Source organism: Pecten maximus, chromosome 19 (genome assembly GCF_902652985.1).
Source record: "Pecten maximus chromosome 19, xPecMax1.1, whole genome shotgun sequence".
Lineage (NCBI taxonomy): Eukaryota > Metazoa > Mollusca > Bivalvia > Pectinida > Pectinidae > Pecten > Pecten maximus.
This window is the reverse complement of record NC_047033.1, coordinates 20,949,927-20,974,065: the sequence shown is the minus strand read 5'-3', so window position 1 is coordinate 20,974,065 and position 24,139 is coordinate 20,949,927. Positions and strand designations below refer to the sequence as shown.

Genomic DNA, 24,139 nt, shown 5'->3' with positions numbered 1-24,139 from the left:
TATTTTCAATTTTTAAGTTAATCTTATAATTTATAAACCATTTTAAAGCTGCTATGATATATATCTATATATATATAACTTTACATTATCATTATTATCAATTACTATTCCATTTTCAATATGTGAAAGCCAAGTAAACAACATAATTTTAACACCATATTTGTAGTTGTCTTCCTTCATCAATATGTTACATCCTGTTATTATTCAATACAGATTTGCATTGACTTTCTTCACTTATAATAAACAAATGGATAGCAATATATAACTTTGGTTTACCATTGTCTTATGTCCTATCAACAGCTACGATCAATATATAAGGACACTATATATATAGTAAAATGACAAATGGTGATCATTATCCCATCACTACTAATCATGTTATGCTCCGTTTTCCCCTTCCAAAATGTTAACTAAAAAATCAAACAGTCAAAAATGTAAGAAAATCATTTATGCAATGAGATAAAACTACTTTATAAAATTGTCGATACAGCTTCTGGATTTCTATTATTTTGGATAGTTTTATTGAATAGATGATATTCATGAAATCTAGTCTGATCCAGTCGGTAGTAATGATAATTTTCGCTGCACTCATACTGTCATGTTGATTTCATTTAAATTATATCACAAATAATTGTCCAGCTTGAGATCTGTCACTCATTATCATATATTACAGTCAAAACCTTTCTATGCTTTCTGGATCCAAATCTCTGACATTTGGACATCAAAAACATTAGTAAGGAAGCAAAACAAATCGAACAAATCCAGAGGGAAATCTCATTTAAATACAGAGGCCCAAAAATCCATTCGATTAAAAAAACAAAAATGGAAAAATATCTTCACTGTAAGACGGATGAGAATTTCAATTCCTATAAACTAGCTTGGAACGTCGCAACCAACAAGATCCGGAATTCTCACTATCAGCACGAAAAAATATTAGCAGAAAACATCAATAACAACAGCAAGCTATTCTGGAAGTACGTAAAAGAAAAAACCCGAACAGGTATGTCTGTAACCAACGTGGAAAAAACTGACGGTACTATCACCAATTCCCACCAAGAAACTGCTGAAGAACTAAACAACTATTTCGGCACTGTATTTAACAAACCAGATGACGATGATTCACCGTACTTCCCAGTGAGACCACACCAAACTGCACTATCCAATATTAACATCGACAAAGAAAAAATTAAAAAGGCCGTAAAAAAACTGAATCCAAACAAATCACCAGAGCCTGACATCTTTCATCCTAAGTTGCTATTAGAAACCACTAAGCAAATATTAGAACCATTGGAATACATATTCAAAAAATCTATGGAAGAAGGAGTGATCCCTGACAGCTGGCGAATAGCAAACGTAACACCAATCTTCAAAAATGGTAACCATCATAAAGTAGAAAACTACCGGCCTATTAGCCTAACATCTATCTCAGGCAAACTACTTCAAAGAATTGTACGGGATGAAATAGTAAAACATATGGACAGTAACAACTTGTTCACAGATAACCAACACGGTTTCAGAACTGGCAAATCATGTACTACAAACCTACTTGAGGTACTGGAACACTGGGCTGATGCAGTAGATAAAGGAGAAAATGTCAATACTATATATCTGGATTTCAGCAAAGCATTCGACAAAGTCCCACACAAACGTCTGCTGAAAAAAACTACAAGGCTACGGGATCACACGGAATGTACTAATGTGGCTACAGGACTTCCTCACAGGACTAAAACAACATGTAATCATTCAAGGGGAAATGTCCAGTCTGGTAGATGTAACAAGTGGTGTGCCCCAAGGTAGTGTACTGGCCCTGTTCTGTTTTTAATATACATTAATGACCTCCCAGATGTAGTCCATCATAGTGTTATGAAACTTTTTGCTGACGACTCCAAGCTATTTCGAAACAACAAAAATGCAACAGCATCACCAGAACTCCAATCAGACATTAACAACATAGTACAATAGACCATAGACTGGAAAATGTCCTTAAATACAAAACAATGTAAGCACCTAAACATTGGACACGAAGCCCAAAACCCCACATACCACTTTCCTCCTAGCAATCAAATTGAGAAAGTAGCAAAAGAAAAAGACCTAGGGTTGACCTTTGACAATCAATTGAAATTTAGTCAACACATTAGCCAAACAGTCAGTAAATCAAACAGTATTCTGGGTCTAATCTTTAGAACTTTTCTGTACATGAACACAACCATGTTTCTATCGCTATATAAAAGCCTGATTCGACCAAATTTAGAATATGCAACACAAGTCTGGTCACCATCACTAAGGAAAGACCAAATAGCCATTGAAAATGTCCAACGACGAGCCACAAAAAGAGTACACTCCATAAAAGATCTGTCATATCACCAAAGACTAAAAAAACTTGGGCTACATGTACTAACACTAGAATACAAACGTAAACGCAATGATGTCATTGAAGTTTACAAAATACTAAACAATATAGACATATTGGATAAAACGATTCACGATGGCACAAACTAATACCAGAGGACATTCAAAAAAACTATATAAAAACAGAGCAGAACAACAGTCACACAGGGAATTTTTAGTCGACGAGTGGTGGATTCGTGGACTTTACTCCCCAGTACAGTAGTAGAAGCCCCCACTCTATATGTTTTTTTTTTAAATCGTCTAAATAGACATTGGCACAAAGTACCTTTTAAGTTTTACCCAAGTTTTTATGATGCGCAACCGGATAACAGTGAGTTATTCCTACAAGATGCGTCATAATTAGCTGATATCAGCTAACCAGCGACGTCGAAGAAGAGGTATCAGGTAAAACAGTAATATGTTTGCTATGATAATGAAAATATAAATGCAGTATACCATAATACTCGTATGTTATATTTGTGTAGCTTTAAGTTGGTTTATCTAAACCTTAGTTACCTCCCCCACGAACGGCCTGAATAATTATGAATTAAAGTTCTTCATTGTCCTTGACTTTGGATACAAATTACATTGACCGCTGACCCAGTGAGTGACCTAGGTTGATCTTTGGTCAGTTGACTACTTATTCAATTCCAACCAACTTTGTCATAATGTCATAACAAAACAGTCACCAGTGAAAGTATGCAAAATTTGACCTAATGACCTTGATTATTGATGTCAGTATGTATTTTTGTGAACTGAGCATATAGACTGAATTTCTGGATAATTGAACTTTTGATGTTTCTTGTCAAGTAGAGATGTTTCAGTTGAGGTGTACAACGCACGGGTTGTGGAGATGAACTATCTTTTGTCTAGGCACCTCGAGGCCCGGCCCCATTGTAAATTCTGGAGTCATGGACGAATGTCGAACGTTGTTTAATATTATGGGAAAGACGGGTACATTTCGATAATCAGCATCCCTATTACAAATCCCTTCGAGGTTGTGTTCTATTTGGCCTGTCGCACGTTGAGTAAGTTTTGTTTGTCTCCATTGATTTTGTCCTCCAGATATAAAGGAGCTACCTCCCTTCCCTTACATACAGTATTAAACCTGTGTCCGGCTCAGGGGTGCACAGTTGACATGTTATAAACATTGCACTTCCTTTTTTTTTTAATTTGCCTTAATTTATGACATTTATGACATGTTTAGTCTAAAGTGAAGAAAAAAAAAGAAGAAAAAAACACAGTTTGATGTTTGTTTTTTTTGCCATATACTGTTTTTGACAGTGGGTATAAGTCGCTGTGTTTACATCAAATTGCTGATTGTTGCCATCTCATATGGCTGCTGGCTTTAAATTATATTATCTGTTCATCAATATATATGAGGCTGCAGAAATTTACAAAACATTACTTTATCCTCTTATATAATATATTATGTTAGATAATGTCACATCTATCGGTTAATTTATAATGCTTAATGATATAACTATTTCAAACATTAAATATATGTATTGCAGCCAAAATGCTTATTTGATATCAGGCCAGTTTTCAAACTTTTATTTAAACGCTTACAGTAATGATCAATGTTAATAAATTATATCAGCAAAATCAGTCAACTTTAATAAGCTTTGTCAGTTTACATTTCTTACACCCAGTATATATTTGTCCGTGTTGACATTTCAGCTTTCAAATCTGTTTATGTTTAATGAAATATATCTGCTGTTGGAATTCAATGCCTTAATGGCATGACACAGATCATATTTATGTTTATCATTTAAAAAATACCGATCTTATGTTTCGTATGATTCTGCTTTCCCATATGTTTTCTTCTCAAGATGCCCCCAAAGAGAAAGGCTGCGTTAGCTAATCGGGCAATACAATCCACATCTAAGCGTAGTCGTGTCAATGATGAGCCCCTTCCGGAGCAGAGGTCCAACAGCGCTAGCTCTTCAAATGCCCCTCCAGTGTCACTTTCACCTGATGCAATTCTGAAGCTGGTCAGAGAGGCATTTCATAAAGGCCTTGAGGAAGGTAGGCATGGTACCTCTTCAGCAGATCCTGCCAATACACATGTACTACCATCGACATGCAGGGGAGATTCAGTGCATACTGACAGAGACTTTACCATGGAACAGAAAAACGTCGCTGGCTCTACACTGTCTACAACAGGATTTTCATCAGCAACACCGACCCTGGCAACCCAGACAGCAATAAGTGTGTCCATTATTTCAGGTGTTGTTATGGCCTCAGCAGTACAGGTGACCCCCTCAGAGCCAATTTATACCACTTGGTTCATTAATAAATGACAATATAAAGGAGAAAATTTGGAATGATGAGTCTGTGGACTTATCCACTTTAAACAATCAGGACCCTATGAATATGAAATGGTCATACGGAGTGGCTCTGAGGAATCACCTGTTGTGTTGGGCCCCCTGACCCTTGATCAATGGACCAATGCATTCAATACATTTATAGCGGTGTATACCCAACGGAAGTCAGGGGATTTCCCAGCCCTGTTACAGTACATATCTGTGGTTAGGAAACTTGCCTCAAAACAGGAGACTGGCAATTTTACGACAAGTCTTTTCATATGTTAAATTCCCAGAACAAATCTTTGTCATGGGGCCTGATTGAATGGGAGCTGTGGCAAGATGCTATGAAACTCCGTAACAAACCAAGCTCATCATCTCCCCATGGCCAGCTCCTAAAGGATCATGCTGGAAATTCATCCAGTGCAGACCATGTTATGGGTGCCGCTTCCCCTATAGATGTCCTAAATGTCAGGGCCCCATACTCAGTCATATTGTCATTGTGAAAAAGAAAACTCCGGGCAAATACCGTCTGATACATCATTTATGTTACCCAAAAGGTTTGTCCATCAATGATTCAATTCCAGATTCTGACTGCAGAGTTGAGTATTCCTCTATTCAAGATGCCATTTCATGTATCAAAAAACAGCAAACTAATTATTTTCTTGCAAAATGTGACATAGAGTCTGCTTTTCGCATTATACCTATTCATTCCAACGATCGCCATTTATTAGGTTTTCAATGGAGGTCCCAATTTAATTTTGAAAAATGCCTACCCATGGGTTTATCAGAAAGCTGCAAGAGTTTTGAAGAGTTCAGCACAGCAATTGAATGGGCGTTTATACATAAGTTGGGTGGCGCAGGGGTGGTTCATGTTTTAGACGATTTCTTATTCATCGAGCCTACCAGACTTAGATGTGAAAGAATTTTGTCAGATTTTCAAAACATGTGCAAGACGATTGCACTGCCTCTGGCACCGGACAAAACATTTGGCTCAGATCAGGTCTTACCATTTTTTGGCATTACTTTGGATACAATTAAGTCAGAGACCTGGTTACCCATGGACAAAGTTAGCCATTGTAAAGAGCTCACAAAAGATTTTTAAACTCGCAAAAAATTACTTTAAAAGAGGTCCAGTCTCTCATTGGTACATTACTCTGGCGGCAAATAAGGGTATGTCTTTATCCTTTTTGTTTTTCCCAGGTCATCATTCTCATCGAGCTGTCTATTTTGACGCGGGGGTCTTTTTATGGAGAGTGACATGTAGTGTGTCCTAGAATAAAGATAGAAAATGTCAGTTGCTACTAGTATAGTACATTATACACGCTTGCTTCCTTTAATTATGTGTCTGTATTTGATGTATTGTTTCTACTAAGGTCACTATGTACACGTAGCTCTCTGTTTTGATTCGGGAGTCTCTTGATGGAGAGTTACATATGATAATTTCTGGCCTTAAATCAATGAAGGACATGGTGAGGAAGGAAGCATCTATATATATATGTTGTGCTTGTAAAGGCACAAAAAATGCAACAATCATACCTGTGTACATTTTCTGTGTTGTGACAAACATTTGGCTAAAAATGATTGTGATATCTAAAGGTACATGTAGTAGTTCTATATGGACATACTACATCATATGTGCTTGTCATGTTCAGTTTGATGGCCATTTTCACAGTGCCTGGCATTCCATAATGTACTTTCTATAGGCCATTTTCAAGTTGTTACTTAATATAACATGTATATTTTTTGTTTTTCGTGTAAATAACTTATATATTTTTGTGTTTAAATTCGTGGTAAATTGGTCCATTCCTCTCGGGTGGCGCCTGGCCTCCTTTAAGGCCAGTATGGCATAGTTCTCGCTCACCTTTGCTAAAATTATGTTTTTAATTCTAAAATATATGATATATATGTTAAAAGTTTCTGTTTATAATAAACGGCTGCCCCCTTTTATCAAGGGGTATAAGATTTTACAGCCATTCACAGTGTTTGGTATTTTATATTCTACAACTTTGACAGAGCTCGAGGATTGGATTGTTTTTGATGTAGATGTAATAGGTTGATATTGTTTTATAATCTTTAACTTTAGCAGGACAAAACATAACCAAAAAACCGTACACAAAATCACGCTCTGAAAAATATAAATCGCCAATTACTAATGTTGAAGGGATTGCTTCCTTTTAATTTAAACTGTCAGATTTTTTCAAATACTAATTTTGATTTATCAGAAAAGAATGGGATTTATTCATTGAGTCGTTGTTGATAAAAAAATATCAATATTTCTGGTACGGGGATCGGGTCGGATCCGGGTACACGAATTCGAAGGGGACCGATTGCCGCTACACGAAGAACCCTTCGAATTCAGAACACATCTAGTTATCCGCCAGGGGACTATGAACTATTGATATTACAAATTCATTTATTGATATCCAAAAATCAAACTTATCTTCTTATATCCATAATTAAAATTGTAATATCAATAATTCATTTTTGGATTTCTGTAAATCATTTTCTGATATCAATAAATCATTTTGTGATATCCATAAATCGATTTATTGATATCCATAAATCGATTTATTGATATCCATAAATCGATTTATTGATATCCATAAATAGGGACTTTTTTCCACTTTGGCTTGCCATATATATGTGTGTTTTGAGAGGCTGCATAACAGTCTAGGATATAGACAGAAAAAGCCAGAAAAAACAGACAAAACGTAGACAAAAGTAGACAGGACAGCAGAAAACATTAATATTACACTTCTCACCGAAATGCATAAAATGGCTCCCAAATCTCAGAAATATAGCAGCGTCATAAAGCCCCCTAATAATGATCGATTTAAAGACAGAAAAGTTACATGCAAAATATAGAGGCGTTAGAAGAAAGAATTATTGATTTCCTTAATAGTAAAAACCTTAAAACGATTTGCTCTCTAAACCTTCGGAGTGATAATAGAAATAAGGTATGTAAAGTTTGGTATGGTAAAACAAAATTGACAACCTAATGCTAAATAAACGGAGGCAAAATAAAAAGAAAGGGTACATATTAAATAAGCTCATAAGATGACTTGATACATTTCCGTTTTAGTTCATCTGGTCAAAAAACTGGTGAGATTATGTCAAACGATTGTTGAACATCGTTCCTTGTCCAACAGGACGGAATGGATTTCGACCAGATTTCGCCAGAAAGCATCCTTGGAAGACGGGGAACATCTGTTTAATTCTGCATGAATCATTACCCTGTCCCATGGCTTGAGAGGCAGAGCCCAATAGGGGAAATAGGGGCAGGTCATTCAAGTCGGTACTAAGTGACGAAGGACTGAATGGATTTTAACAAAAGCAAACAATCTAGATATTGAGAAAATATGCAGGGAAAGGCATATTATTATTTTGACAACAAAGCGCAAAATTCACTCATGCCAGTTTCCATGGCAATCGCTTCATTATTTCCTGACCGTGCCGTATCCCAATAAACAATTCAAAAGCAATCACAGGGATTCTGCTTTTGACCCTTCGTCTGTCATATAATCAATCACGCGAGAAACATACAAGTGATTCTGACAATACAACAGGAAAGGTATATTACCAAACAGACATTGAAATAGACATCCTCTATTGTTCCTGGGAATGATGGACAGTACCATTGAAATACACACAGTACCTCATATCCATTCACGTTATAACGCTTTGAGAATTACTTTGGCATGTTTCTATTAAGACATGAGGTTTATTCAGGTCATAGGTCATCATGATCGAACAATGTCTTATATTCGAGTATATTAAGGCCTTTAGTGCGAGGAAACAAATCAAATTAATATCATTATTAGGAAAATAGGATTAGTACATTGACGGAAAATCACTCTCAACAAACATCAGATCGGCTAAAAAGCGTGTGCTATCTTGTAGTACAGAACAACAGCTTTCAGACAGTTCAAAAGAGGTATGGCGCATATTGGCCTGTTTCGACCTAACGATGACCGTTTTCAAAATCAGAAAATAAATGTTAAAAACTGAGTTTTTGAATACAAGCCATAAATCTATAACATATAAAGATTCTTATTCGCGAAAAAATTGTTTGTTCATTGCAATGGATATTTCATAAAATGACCGTAAAGTTGCATACTCTGGCTATTTGCAACTTTCGAGGGGGTTTTTCCCGCATTCATATCATTTTTTGGTATAGAGCGCATCGGAAGTCCAACTTTTACAATGTCTAATTTTATTCTATGTACCAAAGGCAACTAAAATCCTATTCTGAAAAAGTGGTCCTCCGATGCGTTGGTATAGAAAAATTGAATAAACGTAGTTGATAAAACATTTTAATTTTAGCATTAACTAAACTGACTCTAAATGATAACACATTCCTGTTAGTCCGCATAGCTCATGTGGTAGAACGATCGATTATCAACCCAATGGTTTGGAGTTCGAATCACTAAGATGTATCTTATTAATATTTTGTTATGTTTCTAAGAATGATACCTTTTACTTTTTCTTGGTCGTATTTGAAAGATATTTTCAACATTAAATGCATATTTGTTATGAAATATTTAGTATAAAGATAGAAATGTTGAGATAGAAAATTTTCACTTGGATAAAAAAAAGATTGAAATCATAACCTACTCCGTATCATTCAAAGTAAAATCTAAATGAATTGCAGAGTCGACAACAGGCATACATGGATGAGTGGTATACAATTCCTATTTAACATGTCAATTTAACTTTATTTCATATGCATGATATGCTATTGATTGACTACATAATCCGTTCACAACACACAGCGCGCCAATTGAGGGTCACGTAATATTTTACCTGTATTTTTAGCCCAGACTATCGCTGTACGTGGCCTAGGTCAGAATAAGCCGAAAACGACCATACCTCTTTTGTATATACAGTCCAAAATAGTCATGCTGTTTAACAAACTCTCTCTTGTAAGTTGTAGATCAATGCAATCCAATAAAAAAGTCTTTAAATGCAAATGATTCATTGCACGCAATGCGCACCGAGGCTGGTCCTCACGCTTCAATAAGTAGGAATGCGTTATATATGTATGGCCCATCCTAAGACGGGCAAGAACAACCTCGTCTCCGCAATTGTCTGCTTAACATGGGAACCATTCACCGATATTTCCTTTGATCGAGTGTAGTTTATTGTGTACTGATTCCATTCATTTTAGCAGTGTGATGATAAAACATTAGCTACAAACGGCTTAAAATCGGTAAAATGAAGTTTAAAATCAGTCGGTGAAAGTGATTATGTCGCTTTTGCGGGGCGATCTGCTTTTGTCATTGTCAAGTATTCCGGTATGTCCAGGAACTCAGCAAAAAATAATACGACAATTAACGGCGATATTATGCATTAAAACCACTATTTTTCAAATAGAGATATTATCCAGATGTCTATTAATAAGACAGATAGAAAGTCAGAAAAGATAATTGCTCTCGTTACATTGTTAGTTTTTATGTGTTCGAGGGCGAGACAAATATCAAGGACTTCTGCTGATAATATTGAAGCGTCTTTTGGAAGCTGGCATCACAAGGCTGCATTGGTCGTAACCATGTCTGCCGCTACCTTATTATCGTTCTTAGAAGCATCAGTGTAGAGTGATTGGAAGCCACTGTATTTTAACTGTCGATTTAAGAATGAAGAACGACAGATATGATGGTCAGTATCAGATTTAACTGTCTCGAAGATAGAGGTCAATTTTCGGTATTTTTAAAGACCATGGAGGGATTTCGATTGTTCGACAGGAATGCAAATGTATCGACATTAATTTGGGAAGTTTCTAAAAGAGAGGACACCTGTATGCCAAACGATGGAATACATAAAATCCTTCTTTAGTAAAATATAACGTTGGTTGATATATATATGGCCAATACGCAAACGCGAGAGGACAACTTCCTTTCGGCGATTTGCTCTACCTATACCACACATGCCAACTTTAGGTTAACTTTCGTGTTTTTTGTTTACCGTTTTTGATAAATATTTTTGCCAGTTCAACTTAGTTCGTACTTGTATGGCAGTAGTATGTCGTTTTGGTGTATGTTAAGTGCTGCCTTAGCGGCGTTATCGGCTCCCTCATTTCCAGTAATCTCGGCATGACTTGGTATAAAGACAAGGATACGGTCACAATCATTAACATTTTATGGATGCGAAGAATAAGAATAAAAGAATTGGTTCAGATTTGGTTTGAAGCATTCTTGGGTGAAAGGGAACCAATTTGTACAAACAGTGAGTCTGGTTCACCTGAAGGGGTGAGGTCCAGTAGGAATATATAAATCTTTCTTCTGAAAAATTGAAAGCATTTGGTCGAAATTCGGTAAGAAGCATCCTTTGATGAAGGGAAACTCATTATGTATATACAGTGGATCCTGCTCCCCTTGGGATGGAGGGATGGGACACATAGTAAATATTTGGCTAAAACTTTTTAAAAAGAACGTATCGACTGCAGCGCATGGTATTTGAGTGGCAGGTCCCAAACTGGGGAGGTATTTGTAATAATTTTGCAATATTCAATGGGTCCCATTGGCCTCTTGTGTATATTACAGTTCTGTTGCTCTAACAGTTAGGGATTATTTTTCTACATATAGTAGGCGTATTCTTAGTACCAGGAAATCAAAAGGTGACCATGCTGGTAACTGTTTATGTATTTTAGTTTTGCTATAATCAGAGACTTACAGATTGGCGACATGTTCCTAATGTTCTGGTAGACACCGGTGCAAAACTAAGACTTACTGTTGACTTGCTTCGACAGCAAATGTCCCTGGCGAGAGACGATGTTCTTCTGGTGAGTGTGTTATATCTGTGAGAATATTTGTCCAATGTGACCTTCAATGAAGGTCAAGGTCATTCATTTGAACAATCGTGATAGCCCTTCACCACAGCATGCTAAAGGTCTAATATAAGGTTTCTAGGCATCTTGGTTTTAAAGTAGAATTCGTTTAAAGAGTTTAGCTTATTTGACCTCTGTGACCATAAAAAGGCAACATCTTGATGCAAAAATGTTCGTTGGATTGCAAAGGACAAAACACTACATTGTGGGCATTTTAATTCGCGTATCAACAGTACCACTAAAATCCATTCAAAATCAGCGCAAATAAAACTCGCGCGGATTAAATTATTTTACAGTATATGTTATTCGATCCTAAACAGGATCAGTACCTTTATCTCATGTGTCTAAATTACTGCAATTGAGTTTCTGACATAAATACAGGTGATTTGAACATTAATCTATTGAAATATTACGACATCCTTACTAATTTATTAAAACTCAAATTCGTGTTTAAGGCGGGGAATCTCTGACCCTACTTTGGTATCCCACACAACATTCGGATTGGATTGACGACACATATATATTCTACGTTTTCCGTGAGGCTAAACCGGGTCATTAACATTAATGATGTATGTGTTATAAAGGAAATGTTTTGAACACAGACTATTTCCGGAACAGTTTAGTAGATTGTGTATATATATGTCATGCGCTCTAAATACGTTGGAACTACTACCTTACAGACCTACAGCATTTAGGTTAGATAGCATCATTTCGTGTCCTAGGGTCGTTATACCATTAGTATAATACACCATTATATCTCGTCTGTGATGAAAAGAGTTCGGCTAACACATAAATGAATAATGTACAACGATTGAAACAGACACTCGGCACGGACACCATTTTATATAACAGACCGACTTTGGGATATAGGATAAAAGTTAAAAGATAAAGGTAAAAAGTTATAAGACTCCAACAAATCTATATATAAAACTGGTAGAATCTTGTTTTCTTGATAATACATTTAAAATTGACTTGTCATTAGGTGAACGCAAAGTCTACGTATCCTCTTGTGATGGTAATTATATCAACAGAAAGAAAAGGTTTTAAACAAAGTTTTTACATCCTTTATTGTCAATCATTTTTGTAGTGGTCCAAGTTTTACCCTTTGGTAAAAAAGTTCTATAATAATTCTAAGTTAAGCACTTCGGGAAATAATCCGAAGCCTGGTGAGTGGGCCCTAAGGCGTTTTGGAATTAGAAACCAAATGGGTGCCTAAACTTGTTTCTCGGCCACGAAAAGGCTTTCAATTCATACTTGTCTGCAGAGAATTAGTATCTATCATGAAACTTCTAATTGAATAAGATTCCTACCAATTCCTGGTCTTTCATACGATGGAATGTAATGGCAAGGCATTTTCATAGAGTGCCGTATTTAATACAAGGAAAGTGAAAATAGGCCTACGGATGTAATCAGCCCGCGGAAGCCATCTTATTGATTTTATGCGGTTCACGTCTTATGTGTATACGGAGGGAGCAATTCGCTGTTACATACCACTAACACTGTGACATAGCTAACACGATCTGATCAGAACGAACCGTCCGAAAAAAAAATCACCTCGCTGTTGGGATTGCTACCGTTAAGAATCGGATTGTGTGTATAATAATACAATTTTAAGGAGTGAAATGTTATTCTCTTGTGACAAATCGCGCGAGTGTATGTTTCAAATTATGTGCATAACATAAGTGTTGTAAGAATGCGATGGGATGTTAAATTGACTAAAACTGTCCCTATGTAAAATAATTTAAAGGAAACGGCACATCACGCGGGAAATATCTTGCAGAAGCAGATGATTAATTTCACTTCTGATAAAACATATATAAGCAGACATACTTCTCAAATTAAGTGAGGGTCGGAATACATTTAATTTGCTATTATGGAGAATGGAATTGTTCCTTCTTTCAAAGAAATTTCTACTGGGTTCTAGACACAGAACAGAACGCAATATTCAAGGACGGTCGTTAACATCGCTTTAGAAACTCAATTTCCGGTTGTAACAAAAAGGCTATGACAAATATGACACGTATCATTTTCATTTAAACGTGGACCAGAGAATGTCACGTGAGCAACACGTTTAATTCCAAGCACGGCATTTAACGTTATTGTGAAGAAGGCATCTAATGGTCTCAAATGTAATTTTATAAAAGTTCAGGTAGCCACACTTGTCAGTTCTCAAAATATCAATATTCATTTTGCAGTGTGTGAACCGTTATTTAAACTTTGTCGAGCTGAGTAATACTAAGGGATAAAACCATCGTTGACAGATCTTTGCACCTCGAACATATCTTAATGCTTTGAAATAGAAACAAGTTACTATTGCAGCGGATATCGCATGATTCGCAACCTTTTGATTTTTCATTTTCCTCTCCAAAACAGTACGGTGTATACATTTGTATATATCAACGGACTGGCGTCATTAATACTGTGAACGATACTTAAAAGGGAAACATAATGTTTTCGACGATGACGAATCCATTGACATCCTTTGTTGACAATAACCAAGAGACGGTCTCTATATCCTATCTACCGAATACTACACTATTGATGAATACGTCACTTCCGGAAGGATTGCAAACCGGAAGTAATATGACAAATTCCGGATTTAATTTCTACTGGCAGGTAAGTGTTCATTTTCATTTTTTTATCATTCATCTCGTTTTTGTTTCAGTATATGGTAATGGATAACACAAGAATACATTTTTGATAGAAATGCATTTCATTCAAAAATATTTTCTTACAGGAATTAGTTCGAAAATTCTTTTGTATTCATTTTTCACATTTGAAAAGACCAAATGTGAGCCAGTTCGATATAATTATCGTTTCAACATGTTACATTATTCCAGAAATATATATGAAAAATATTTGGTATTGTCAACAACTATGGTCATTCAAGGATGGCCTCCCATGTATACGAAATGCATGCGTGTGAGGGTGTGTGTGTATGTGTGCTCTTGGATCCTGATGTGTCTGTGTGTTTGTCTCCCTGTAATAGCAACTAGGAAAAAATGTTCTAACTACTTATTTTTAACGAAACATCTACAACTCCCAAATGAAAAATGTATGACAATGAAAGGGTATACTGAATATTGATGTTCACCAGAATTTTAAATGATTTTATTCACGGACTTGAAAATTGTGAACAAAAAACTGGCATTAATGACGCATTAAGTTTTTGACACAGCGGCTAAAAAGTGAAAGAAAAATCACAACAGTCTATATAGTTGTATCTTATTGTGTGTGTTGTCCTGTGGGCCTAACAGGTAGTGTTGATTTCCTACTATTAGTTTCATTACCGCCTACAACACTCCACCTCTTGCTAGGTTTGGGCGACTTTAGTGAGTTTCCTATCTGCGTTACTATTCTGAGCCTGACCTTCTATTTTATCTATCCGTGTCGTATCAACGCTGAAATGGTAAATATGGCCTAGAGATTGCAGATCACATTCAAGAAACCAATATAGATGTATACTAATTGTCATTTCATTGTCCTTATCAATAATTGACCCATACCAGCCCTTAGGCCACCAGTTGACCGAACTGACCTATGAAGAACAGGGCATGGGATGCATATATTTACATATATATAGAGCAACAGCCGGGGGTTTAATTCCACTGTGGGATATACGGCAAATAAGGCACATATAAATCTAACAACTCGTTCATATTTAATAACACAACCTCATATTAGGTAAGCGAACAAATAGTTCTATATAAGGCACCACACTATACGAACGTTATCAGATGGCTTGTCATACTCTCAAGGAGTCCAACCTGAGTAAATATATTATATATATCAACATTCGTGACTGCTTGTAAAACAAAGGGCCGCGGTGACCGAGTGGTTAAGGTGTCCTGACACTATATCACTAGCCTTCCACCTCTGGGTTGCGAGTTCGAAACCTACGTGGGGCAGTTGCTAGGTACTGACCGTAGGCCGGTGGTTTTTTCTCCGGGTACTCCGGCTTTCCTCCACCTCCAGAACCGGGCACGTCATTAAATGACCCTGGCTGTTAAAAGGACGTTAAACAATATAAACTAAATCAATTGTAAAACAATAGCGATAACGGACATTATAACGAAGCTGTGTTTCTAACTCAAAATCGATAAAACGCGGAGAAAATATAAAAAAGTATAGATTTGCATGGAAACCATTGAAAAAGTACCGGATTAATCAGACCACGTGGTCCGGAGTGTTAGCGTCTTTTGTTTCATCGGCGGTACCTGTCAAACAAATCTAGGTCATGAGGACACCGGCCATACAAATCTAGGTCACGAGGACACCCGCCAAACAAATCTAGGTCATGACGACACCCGCCAAATAAATCTAGGTCACGAGGATACCCGCCAAACAAATCTAGGTCACGACGACACCCGCCATACAAATCTAGGTCGCGACGACACTCGCCATATAAATCTAGGTCACGACGACACCCGCCATACAAATATAGGTCACGACGACACATTTTCAAAATTAGAAAACCAGGCCCCGAGGACAGGAGAGGGCATTGGAAGTGTGTATTAGTAAATACAAGCAGAACGGCAGTTTAATCAATACACTAAACTGTCGCAATGTATGGCTCATTCACAAAATGACGTTAGATTTCGGTGTCTGATTATTTCGCACAGAACTTTGTTGCCTGCCAAGATGGGCGTCATTTGAATACTGATGTTTATAGACAATATATCTAACTGTATCGTAAGGCATGTTCATGTAGAGAGCACATTATGTTAAAGTTTTCAGTCAATATATTAATGATTATATAAACAGTTTAGATATGATTCCTTGTTGACTTAGCTTTAACAAATTACAATTAAGCTCTATGATACGCGTGATGATTTAGATTTCACAATTTAAAATTTACCATTTCAAGACATGGCTGTTTCCATACGGTGCTAGGCAATGTCCCAGTTGAGATTCGATATTGAAAGACTTGTTCCCTTTACCCAGTATTTCTGTGACTGATGTCGACTTCAGGCAGATAATAAACAAAGCTGCAAATTGATGAAAGCTATTGGGGGACATCATGAATTTATTTGGAAATATATTTTCTAATGCGATATGAATTCGAGACGTGTTCGATACATTCTGATGTGTCTCGTGGGTCCGTTGTCACCAACCTAGTTCTCATTATGAAAAAATATGGCTTAACGCGACTTTATAAGGCGGATGTCGTCGATGATACAAAAGACCCTTCCTTACCTTTCAGAACACCTTAGATTTGTTCTCCCTGTACCTTTCTAGGGTTTCCATGCAAATTTATACTTTATGTTAGTACTAAAGTATTTATGTTATCTGTTGTGGTTTTGTTCCCACTTCTTGGTGATTAATGTCGACGATTCCTGTTATAAATACATGTATATGTAAAACAGTTTTATGTTTTTTTCTGAAGCAATTTAACAAACAGCACACATCGTTGGATAAAACAGCTTTGCGATTTTTCTGAAACAATTTAACAAACAGCACACATCGTTGGATAAACAGCTTTGTGATTTTTCTGAAAAAATTTAACAAACAGCACAAATCGTTGGATAAAACAGCTTTGCGATTTTTCTGAAACAATTTAAGAAATAACAAACATCGCAGGATAAAGCAGCTTAGTGAAGTCTCCTCTTATCGTTTGTGACAGCAATATTATTCCCGATTCTACTTCGTCAGGTTGAGTGTTACTGCTAATTGATAAATTAAGAATTAATGAAGTGTTTAATTCTTTTCCATAATAGATCACGTGTAAATATATTTGCTTGACTTCATTAATTATCTATATAGTCATGGGTAGGGACGGAGTAATTAGATGCTTAGAGACGTTTCAGGAGATATTCAAATTATTCTTTTTATTCTGCAACCGGCATAGGCAGATTTTCGGAATCAAAGATGTACACCAGCTGAACTTGATTTCATCTTAAAACAATGTCGGGCTAAATCAGAATTTGCCATCCTTCAATTACAGACGCTACACCGCCTACAGCGCTGTTTATCACAAAAAGAAATACAAATTTATCTAATAATTAAATCAAGTAATTTCAAAACCAAATCCTCGAGATTCAAATAATTAAACGTTTAAAAGATAAAAATAGAAGCTGCGCACGTAGAAGGTTGCTAAAGCGTAAAGTATGTGAAAGATTTGGTAATGTATGGAAATATATACTGTAGCAGTCTGTTTTTTTCCAATAGATACTTATTTATCAAAGGCGCATCATCTGTGTTAGCGTTGTATTAATTGTTGGCAGATATATAAGTTTTTTTGTCAAAATATAAATGATTTCTGGAAAACTATAAGTAATTTCTGGTAAATATGTAAGTATTTTCTTGCAAAATGTGAAGTATTTTCTTGCAAAAAATTGAAGTATTTGCTATGAAATACTGAATGGGTTACACACTACATTGTTTTTCAGGGAAAGTATACAAATACATTTTCACATTTTCATTTCATTTCTTCAAGGCTGCTGAACACCAATTTTATAATTATGGTCCGAAAGGCACAGGATCTGGCAAGAGTAGTCTCGAAATCATATGGAACCGATCTAGCATTGAAGGTGACCAGTTTATCGCTTTATTCATCCAAATTGATTGCAGCGATCATCTTAAAGAAAACAATCCAACCTACTTGCGCGTTTCTTCAATACAAAGGTTGCGGTTGATGATCAGTGAAAACTGAAAAGTCACTAATGATACCTCCGTGGTACGTTCTCAAACTCTCGCTGAGCGCCTTTCTCTGTACGGAAGGCTATAGGACAATAGGCTGATTGAACTTCTTATACGGCAAGGAATGGTTCCATCTTAATGATTGATATTTTTCTTTAAATTAATTGATATATTAATTGGAACATGTTCTAAACTCCATAATAATGATTTAGATTTTTTTCTTAATGAGAAAAGCTTTTCATTATATTGACTCTAATACCGAAGGACAATGTGATACCGAACTGATAATGGGTACTGGGTGTGATATGAGATACATTAGTAGCAAATTTATACGAAAAATAACCAATAAAAAAAAACAACAAAAAAACAACAAACAACAACAAAAAAACAAAACAAAAAACTACTCTACAGCTTGTTTGGGTACGCCCATTAAAGTATAATATATTATTATGGACGCCAAGACACCAGGTGGTAGTGAAAGCGAAAGCGAAAGACCCCACTTTTCGGGCACAGCGGCATTTTATGTCACCATTGTGTTAACAGAGAACAACACCAAACCATGTTATATTTCCAGCATTTTTTTATGTTAAAGATTTCTTTTGAAGTGTCCATTGTATCGTCACGAATACGTCCAGTGTCGAGTTACACGGTGTACAACAAGATGTTTACTGTCGCCTGAAAGTGTAATATTACCAGTCTTAAGAAATAGAAGCCATACGCAAAGAAGATCTATGTTCTGCTGGCGACAAAGAAAATACACAAATTCCCTAACGTTGAAGGTGTTGATATAACTACGTCGCCTTAATCGAGAGCACTTGAGCCCAGCATCCCTATTAATGCACATACTACACTACATCACTATCCCTTTTACTACCTTTCATGACGGCTCCTGTTAAGATGTGCTGGCAAAGGTGCTCATTACCTTGTGCCAATATTGTCATGATCCTCGTTATCCCTTTTCCCTGACTGTAAGTAGACTTTTCAAAGAGTTCAAAAGATGAATAACTTGAAGGGACACCTGACCTGGTTATCATTGTACGTTTGTAAGTATCTGCAGTAAATCAATAATTGGTGCATATCTCTTGTGATCTGATTTCAAATTACCTGCATTTGGAGTTTTTCCTTTTATTGGTACGCAATTGCCCAATTGCTTGACATCAAGCCAGGTTTTGATTTGAATATCATTCGCACTAGATAAGCTCCTATAAAGACATTAACAGAATTACTTATCAATCTCAACGAAGACAATATATAATTCTACAGAGGAATATGGATGCATACTCCTGATTGGTACCACGGCATCATTATTATCCGCTCAAAACCACTTCGTAACTCGCTTGTGTTAAAAAGACATCAGCAACATTTAGATGGAATACAAAGTGAGGCCGCCTAAGCTGAATGACATCACCATAAGAATATATTTTATTGTTTTAGGCTCCATCGGCAATTTTAGTTATTGATATTTCTAGTTTATAAGATTTTTAGGAGATGACGTTGAGATGCGTGAAGAAGTCCTTACAATTAGACTCCGCTTATTTATGATATCTACTTCAAGCGTGTCACCAAGAGAGGAACATAAGTACATAATTAAAGCCCTGATACATTAAGAACATAAGCTTTGTGATGGAGGCAAATTTCCATTTTGGTTTCTCATTTATTCCCCAATGAATTGATATTTTGATGAACACAAGTAATCGTGTTTTCTAATACATTAAAACCTTATACACTTTTTGACTCGATTTCTTCAGAAGCAAATATTAACAAGACAATAGGGGGAATCGCAGTCCCATAATCGGATTAGAAATTACAGCGTGTATGCCGAAAATGCGAAGATGATAAATTCGTTATAACTAAGAAGAACCCATACGCCAAAGATGTTTTCCTTGATATACAGGTCAAATGTCAAAACTGACTTACTTTTGATACATATAAACCACCACACCAAGATGAATCCATGTTCCATGTATGAATTTTTACCGATAAGTAGTGTAGGAGATAATGTCCGGACATTCTTTGATTCTTTGATACACGTAAAAGGTCAAATGACAAAATATAGGTAAACTTATTCTACTTTTTAATACATGACACTGTGTGAACCGTCACATTAAGAAGAGTTCTTCGTAACCACTGACTGGAATCAAAGCCATGGTAAATAGGGGAAACATAGCAAACGCTTTGGAATCATTTTGTTGTAAGAATGTCAGGATCCAGTTAATATTTTATTGAAAGCATCCATCGATGAAAGGGAACCAGTTTTGTATGTAAAGGTTAAGCTGTGGCCGCCTAAAGGGTGGAATAAAAATGGGGAAATTTTTTTTTCTTTCTTTTTAGTTGTTTTATTTGCTAAATGTGCTATGGCAATTGCGTTTATGTGTGATAGAATTTTTGTTCAATTTTTGTCAGTAGTGTATGAAGGGAAATTAATTTTGAATAAATCGGTAAGTATGTCTGGCTCCTTATTGGTTGGTGTGAACCTGGATATGATATATTACCGGGGAGGAAGTCAAAACTGGTTATAAATGTCGAGTACTTTTTTCAACTTAATTTGCTAAAAGCTGCTTTAATCATTTTTGGAACCAGAACACTAAATATTAGTTAAATTGAAGTGCTGACTGCAAGGCACGGTACTGATTGGTAGCTCCCGAACACAGGAAAATGTTGGTATTGTAACATGAGTATTTTGTCAAAATCTCTCAAAATACCCTGGTGATCGACACAGGTCCTATGGACCTCTTGTTAGATTATGTATCATCATAAGCTTGCAAGAGGTAGACAAAATATTTTCCGAGTACTTAAGGGGTATGATGGCTACATTTCAGGCTAAATTGTATAACTTGTACTTATACAAGGTGACGTAACAAGTCTAGAGATTCAACACAATAATGACTACATATCCGAGGCACCTTCACAGTTTTTAAGCGATTAGCTGAAACACGTGCACTGTTAAAATGGTATGCTAGTCAAGTGAATCTTACTCAAAGACGGAACAAGGCGCCACAAACACTTGTAGCGCCTGGTTTGAGAGTGTTTTATAATAAACATGCGTCGTGAAGCATGCGTATTTACGACATAATCGATTTGTCGTTAAATCCATGATGATCTCAATTTAAGCATAACTTCATATCACGTTTCAAAAAATTAAAATTCTAATAAGAAATTTGAAATCAAATAATGATGATTAGATAATTAACGCGAAGCTTGTACATTATCAATTTCGAATTAGCTGCAAATTCGGATATAAACATGACGTCAAAACCCCTTTGCAATGAGTGCAAACAATTGGTAAACTGAAATGGTCACAGGAAAAATAAGGGAAAAAACAATAAAAGAAACTTGAATGAGACCATACCTGGATTTTACCTCGACTTAAATACTAACACTGTCGATGAAACCGGAACATCTTTGATATTTTTCCCTCCTCGGTACATGCTTTCTGTTATGACGTTTTACATATACCAGCCCTTCTCGTACCTTATATATTAAAATTGTACGATCCATGTACTGAACATGACAAAAGCGTCAATATATGTACTTATATTTTTATCGAATCATGAAAGGACGCTTACTGTTTCGAAACACCTGGTCTTATTTGTCTAGCAATTTGTCAAGAGTCTCCAAGCAAATCTATATTTTTGTTCCCGTTACGCCGTCGTTTTATTGATCAAAGTTAGAATTATTTTTTCATTGTCACTTTTCTGTCGATTTGTGTATTTCGATAGTCTCTGTCACAAGCAGTTGTTAGCTAATTAAAACTATCTGAAGTATTGACAAAGAAGACACGGTCGTTTCCTTGTCAGGATCCATGCTTGTCTCTTTACTTTCATGCCATATCTGCCCTCTGATATATTGCTGTATCAGTAGGCTTCTGTTAAAGTGTACATTTTTGAAAGTAACAAATTGTCAATTAAATATGTCTACTGTAGCTCTACACTACACGCACTGTGTGGTCCTCACTTTAAAGAAACGTGTTTAAGATACATGTACATGTATAATGTTTGTTTCCATCAAAACAGAAATATACATTTATGTTAGTGATATATTATGGCATATAATATTATGACCTTATCGATAAGAAACAATTAGCGTAATTAATGTCCTTAAATAAAATTAAGTATCATTATCCAGTGGTAAATATTTGATGAAGTTGTTCCCAAATATTTTTTGCATGCCTTCATTTGTGCCAAACCAAAAATACTTGATTCCGAAGAGGCGGCAAAAATTAGGATCGGACTCTTTTTCTCCTCTTTCTGGACTTGTTGAACGTTCGCCCCTGCTTTTTCAGTGAAATTGCACTATAGAACAGCACTTATCTTGACCGTTCATAGTGTCCAAAATAAATATATAGTAACCCCTTAAAGCAATTACAGTAGTAGCTCATGTTCTATAAGTCATTATTGAAGTGTCGTTGATAAAGTAGTTACAGTTTTGGTACTAACTTATTTACCATCGCTCAAGCTGTTACGGGATTAAATGAAGACATCCATGTAAAGATAGGATAAGATCAAGAATAACGATGGAAGTGGAAATGATATCCGCAGTGGATCAATTGTGATATCTTTTCAGTGTCTCCTTCCCCTTAATACAAGACGCCAAGGCAGATCCATATTTGTGAAGACAGCTGTCATCTCTACGATCAAATTTTAGTTTAACATAGCTGGCCATATTCTTAGACTCGAAATGAAGTTAAAAAGTTATAATGTTGATTTTTTTTTTGAGTAAAATCTTTTTATTCAGACAAAACATTGCATATTATGTCTTTAAATATAATTGATAAAGTACTCATTTAGGTAATCCTCTCTCTCTCTCTCTCTCTCTCTCTCTCTCTCTCTCTCTCTCTCTCTCTCTCTCTCTCTCTCACCGCATAATTGTTTGGACCAGTAAATATACAAATAAAGTAATAATAAATAAATAATTCAACAACTCTTTCAATAAAAGAGTTTTACAAAAAATTATAATGATAATCAAGTGAAGAAAATAAATGCGTAAATATATTGGTGGAATATTAATATTAATCCGGAATCCGAACATGTGTTTTGGTCTGAATTAGTTATAATGTTGATCTAATTGTCATCGTAGTTAACAAAGCTGCCCCTTTAAAGTTGTTTCCTACTTTTAATAAATGTTCTTCACTAAACTAAAGCTGCTAATAATCGCGATTAGTTTCCATTAAGCAAATTGTAATTAGTGCAGGGTTAATTGGCGATAACATTAACTTACAATGACGTGTTGTTTAAAACAACCAAACCGCTGAGGTGACATTTGTAAAGTCTGTCCCACTTTATATATGTACTGGTTCGCCCGTTGTCAGTTTAATGTGATCGGATGGGGTGCCTGCTCGGCGTTTTCGACAATGCATCATAATGGTTTGATCTTTGTTGTCCTACGCCTCGTCGGCATTTGGAGTCATTAAGGCTAAAATGACACTATCCCTCTTGTAAAGCACCGACAGTTATTCCAACGCCGGACTGTTGTTAGACATCTCCCAGGCTAAAGTCAAATATGGGACAAAGGGAGAGGGAAGTGACATCTATGTCGTGGTTTTCGCATTTCCGAATGTCTTATGAAATCATGAATAGCCATATGGTACGTCGGAAATACCGATCTTTAACACTAAAGCCTATGTTTGTATATAGATAGCATCAATTAAAACCTCTCTTTGTTCATGTTTATAGATATAAAGATTTTTCAAGTTAAACTTCCAAATTCCCTATTGGTTTATTTTCAATTCAATTTCCGTCAAATCTGTGCAGATACGTCAAAACTTCATAAGTAAAATATGTCATGAACCACACGTGAACCGACCCTGCACGCTCCAAGTTCCTTCCCCGGACAATAAACAGAAATGCATCGGCTTATCTATTACAAATATTAAGAGGTTTCATGGCCAATTCATGATGGCATTTCACGTTTATCCCATCTAAGTTTGCCTAAAAGACTCGCGTTGACTCTGCAAGTCGTAGATGATGTTGTTATTTTAACA

At 36.0% G+C, this 24,139-nt stretch overlaps 1 protein-coding gene across 1 annotated transcript in view; it reads left to right on the top strand.

The window, feature by feature from the left end:
- Positions 1-4,220: 4,220 nt before the first annotated feature.
- Positions 4,221-24,139, top strand: part of LOC117317465 (cardioacceleratory peptide receptor-like) — a 98,760-nt gene continuing 78,841 nt past the window's right edge. Inside the window, exons 1-2 of the mRNA XM_033872276.1 lie at positions 4,221-4,643; positions 4,991-5,164. Coding sequence (XP_033728167.1) covers positions 4,221-4,643; positions 4,991-5,164 — 597 coding nt within the window. The remainder of the gene's footprint in view (positions 4,644-4,990; positions 5,165-24,139) is intronic.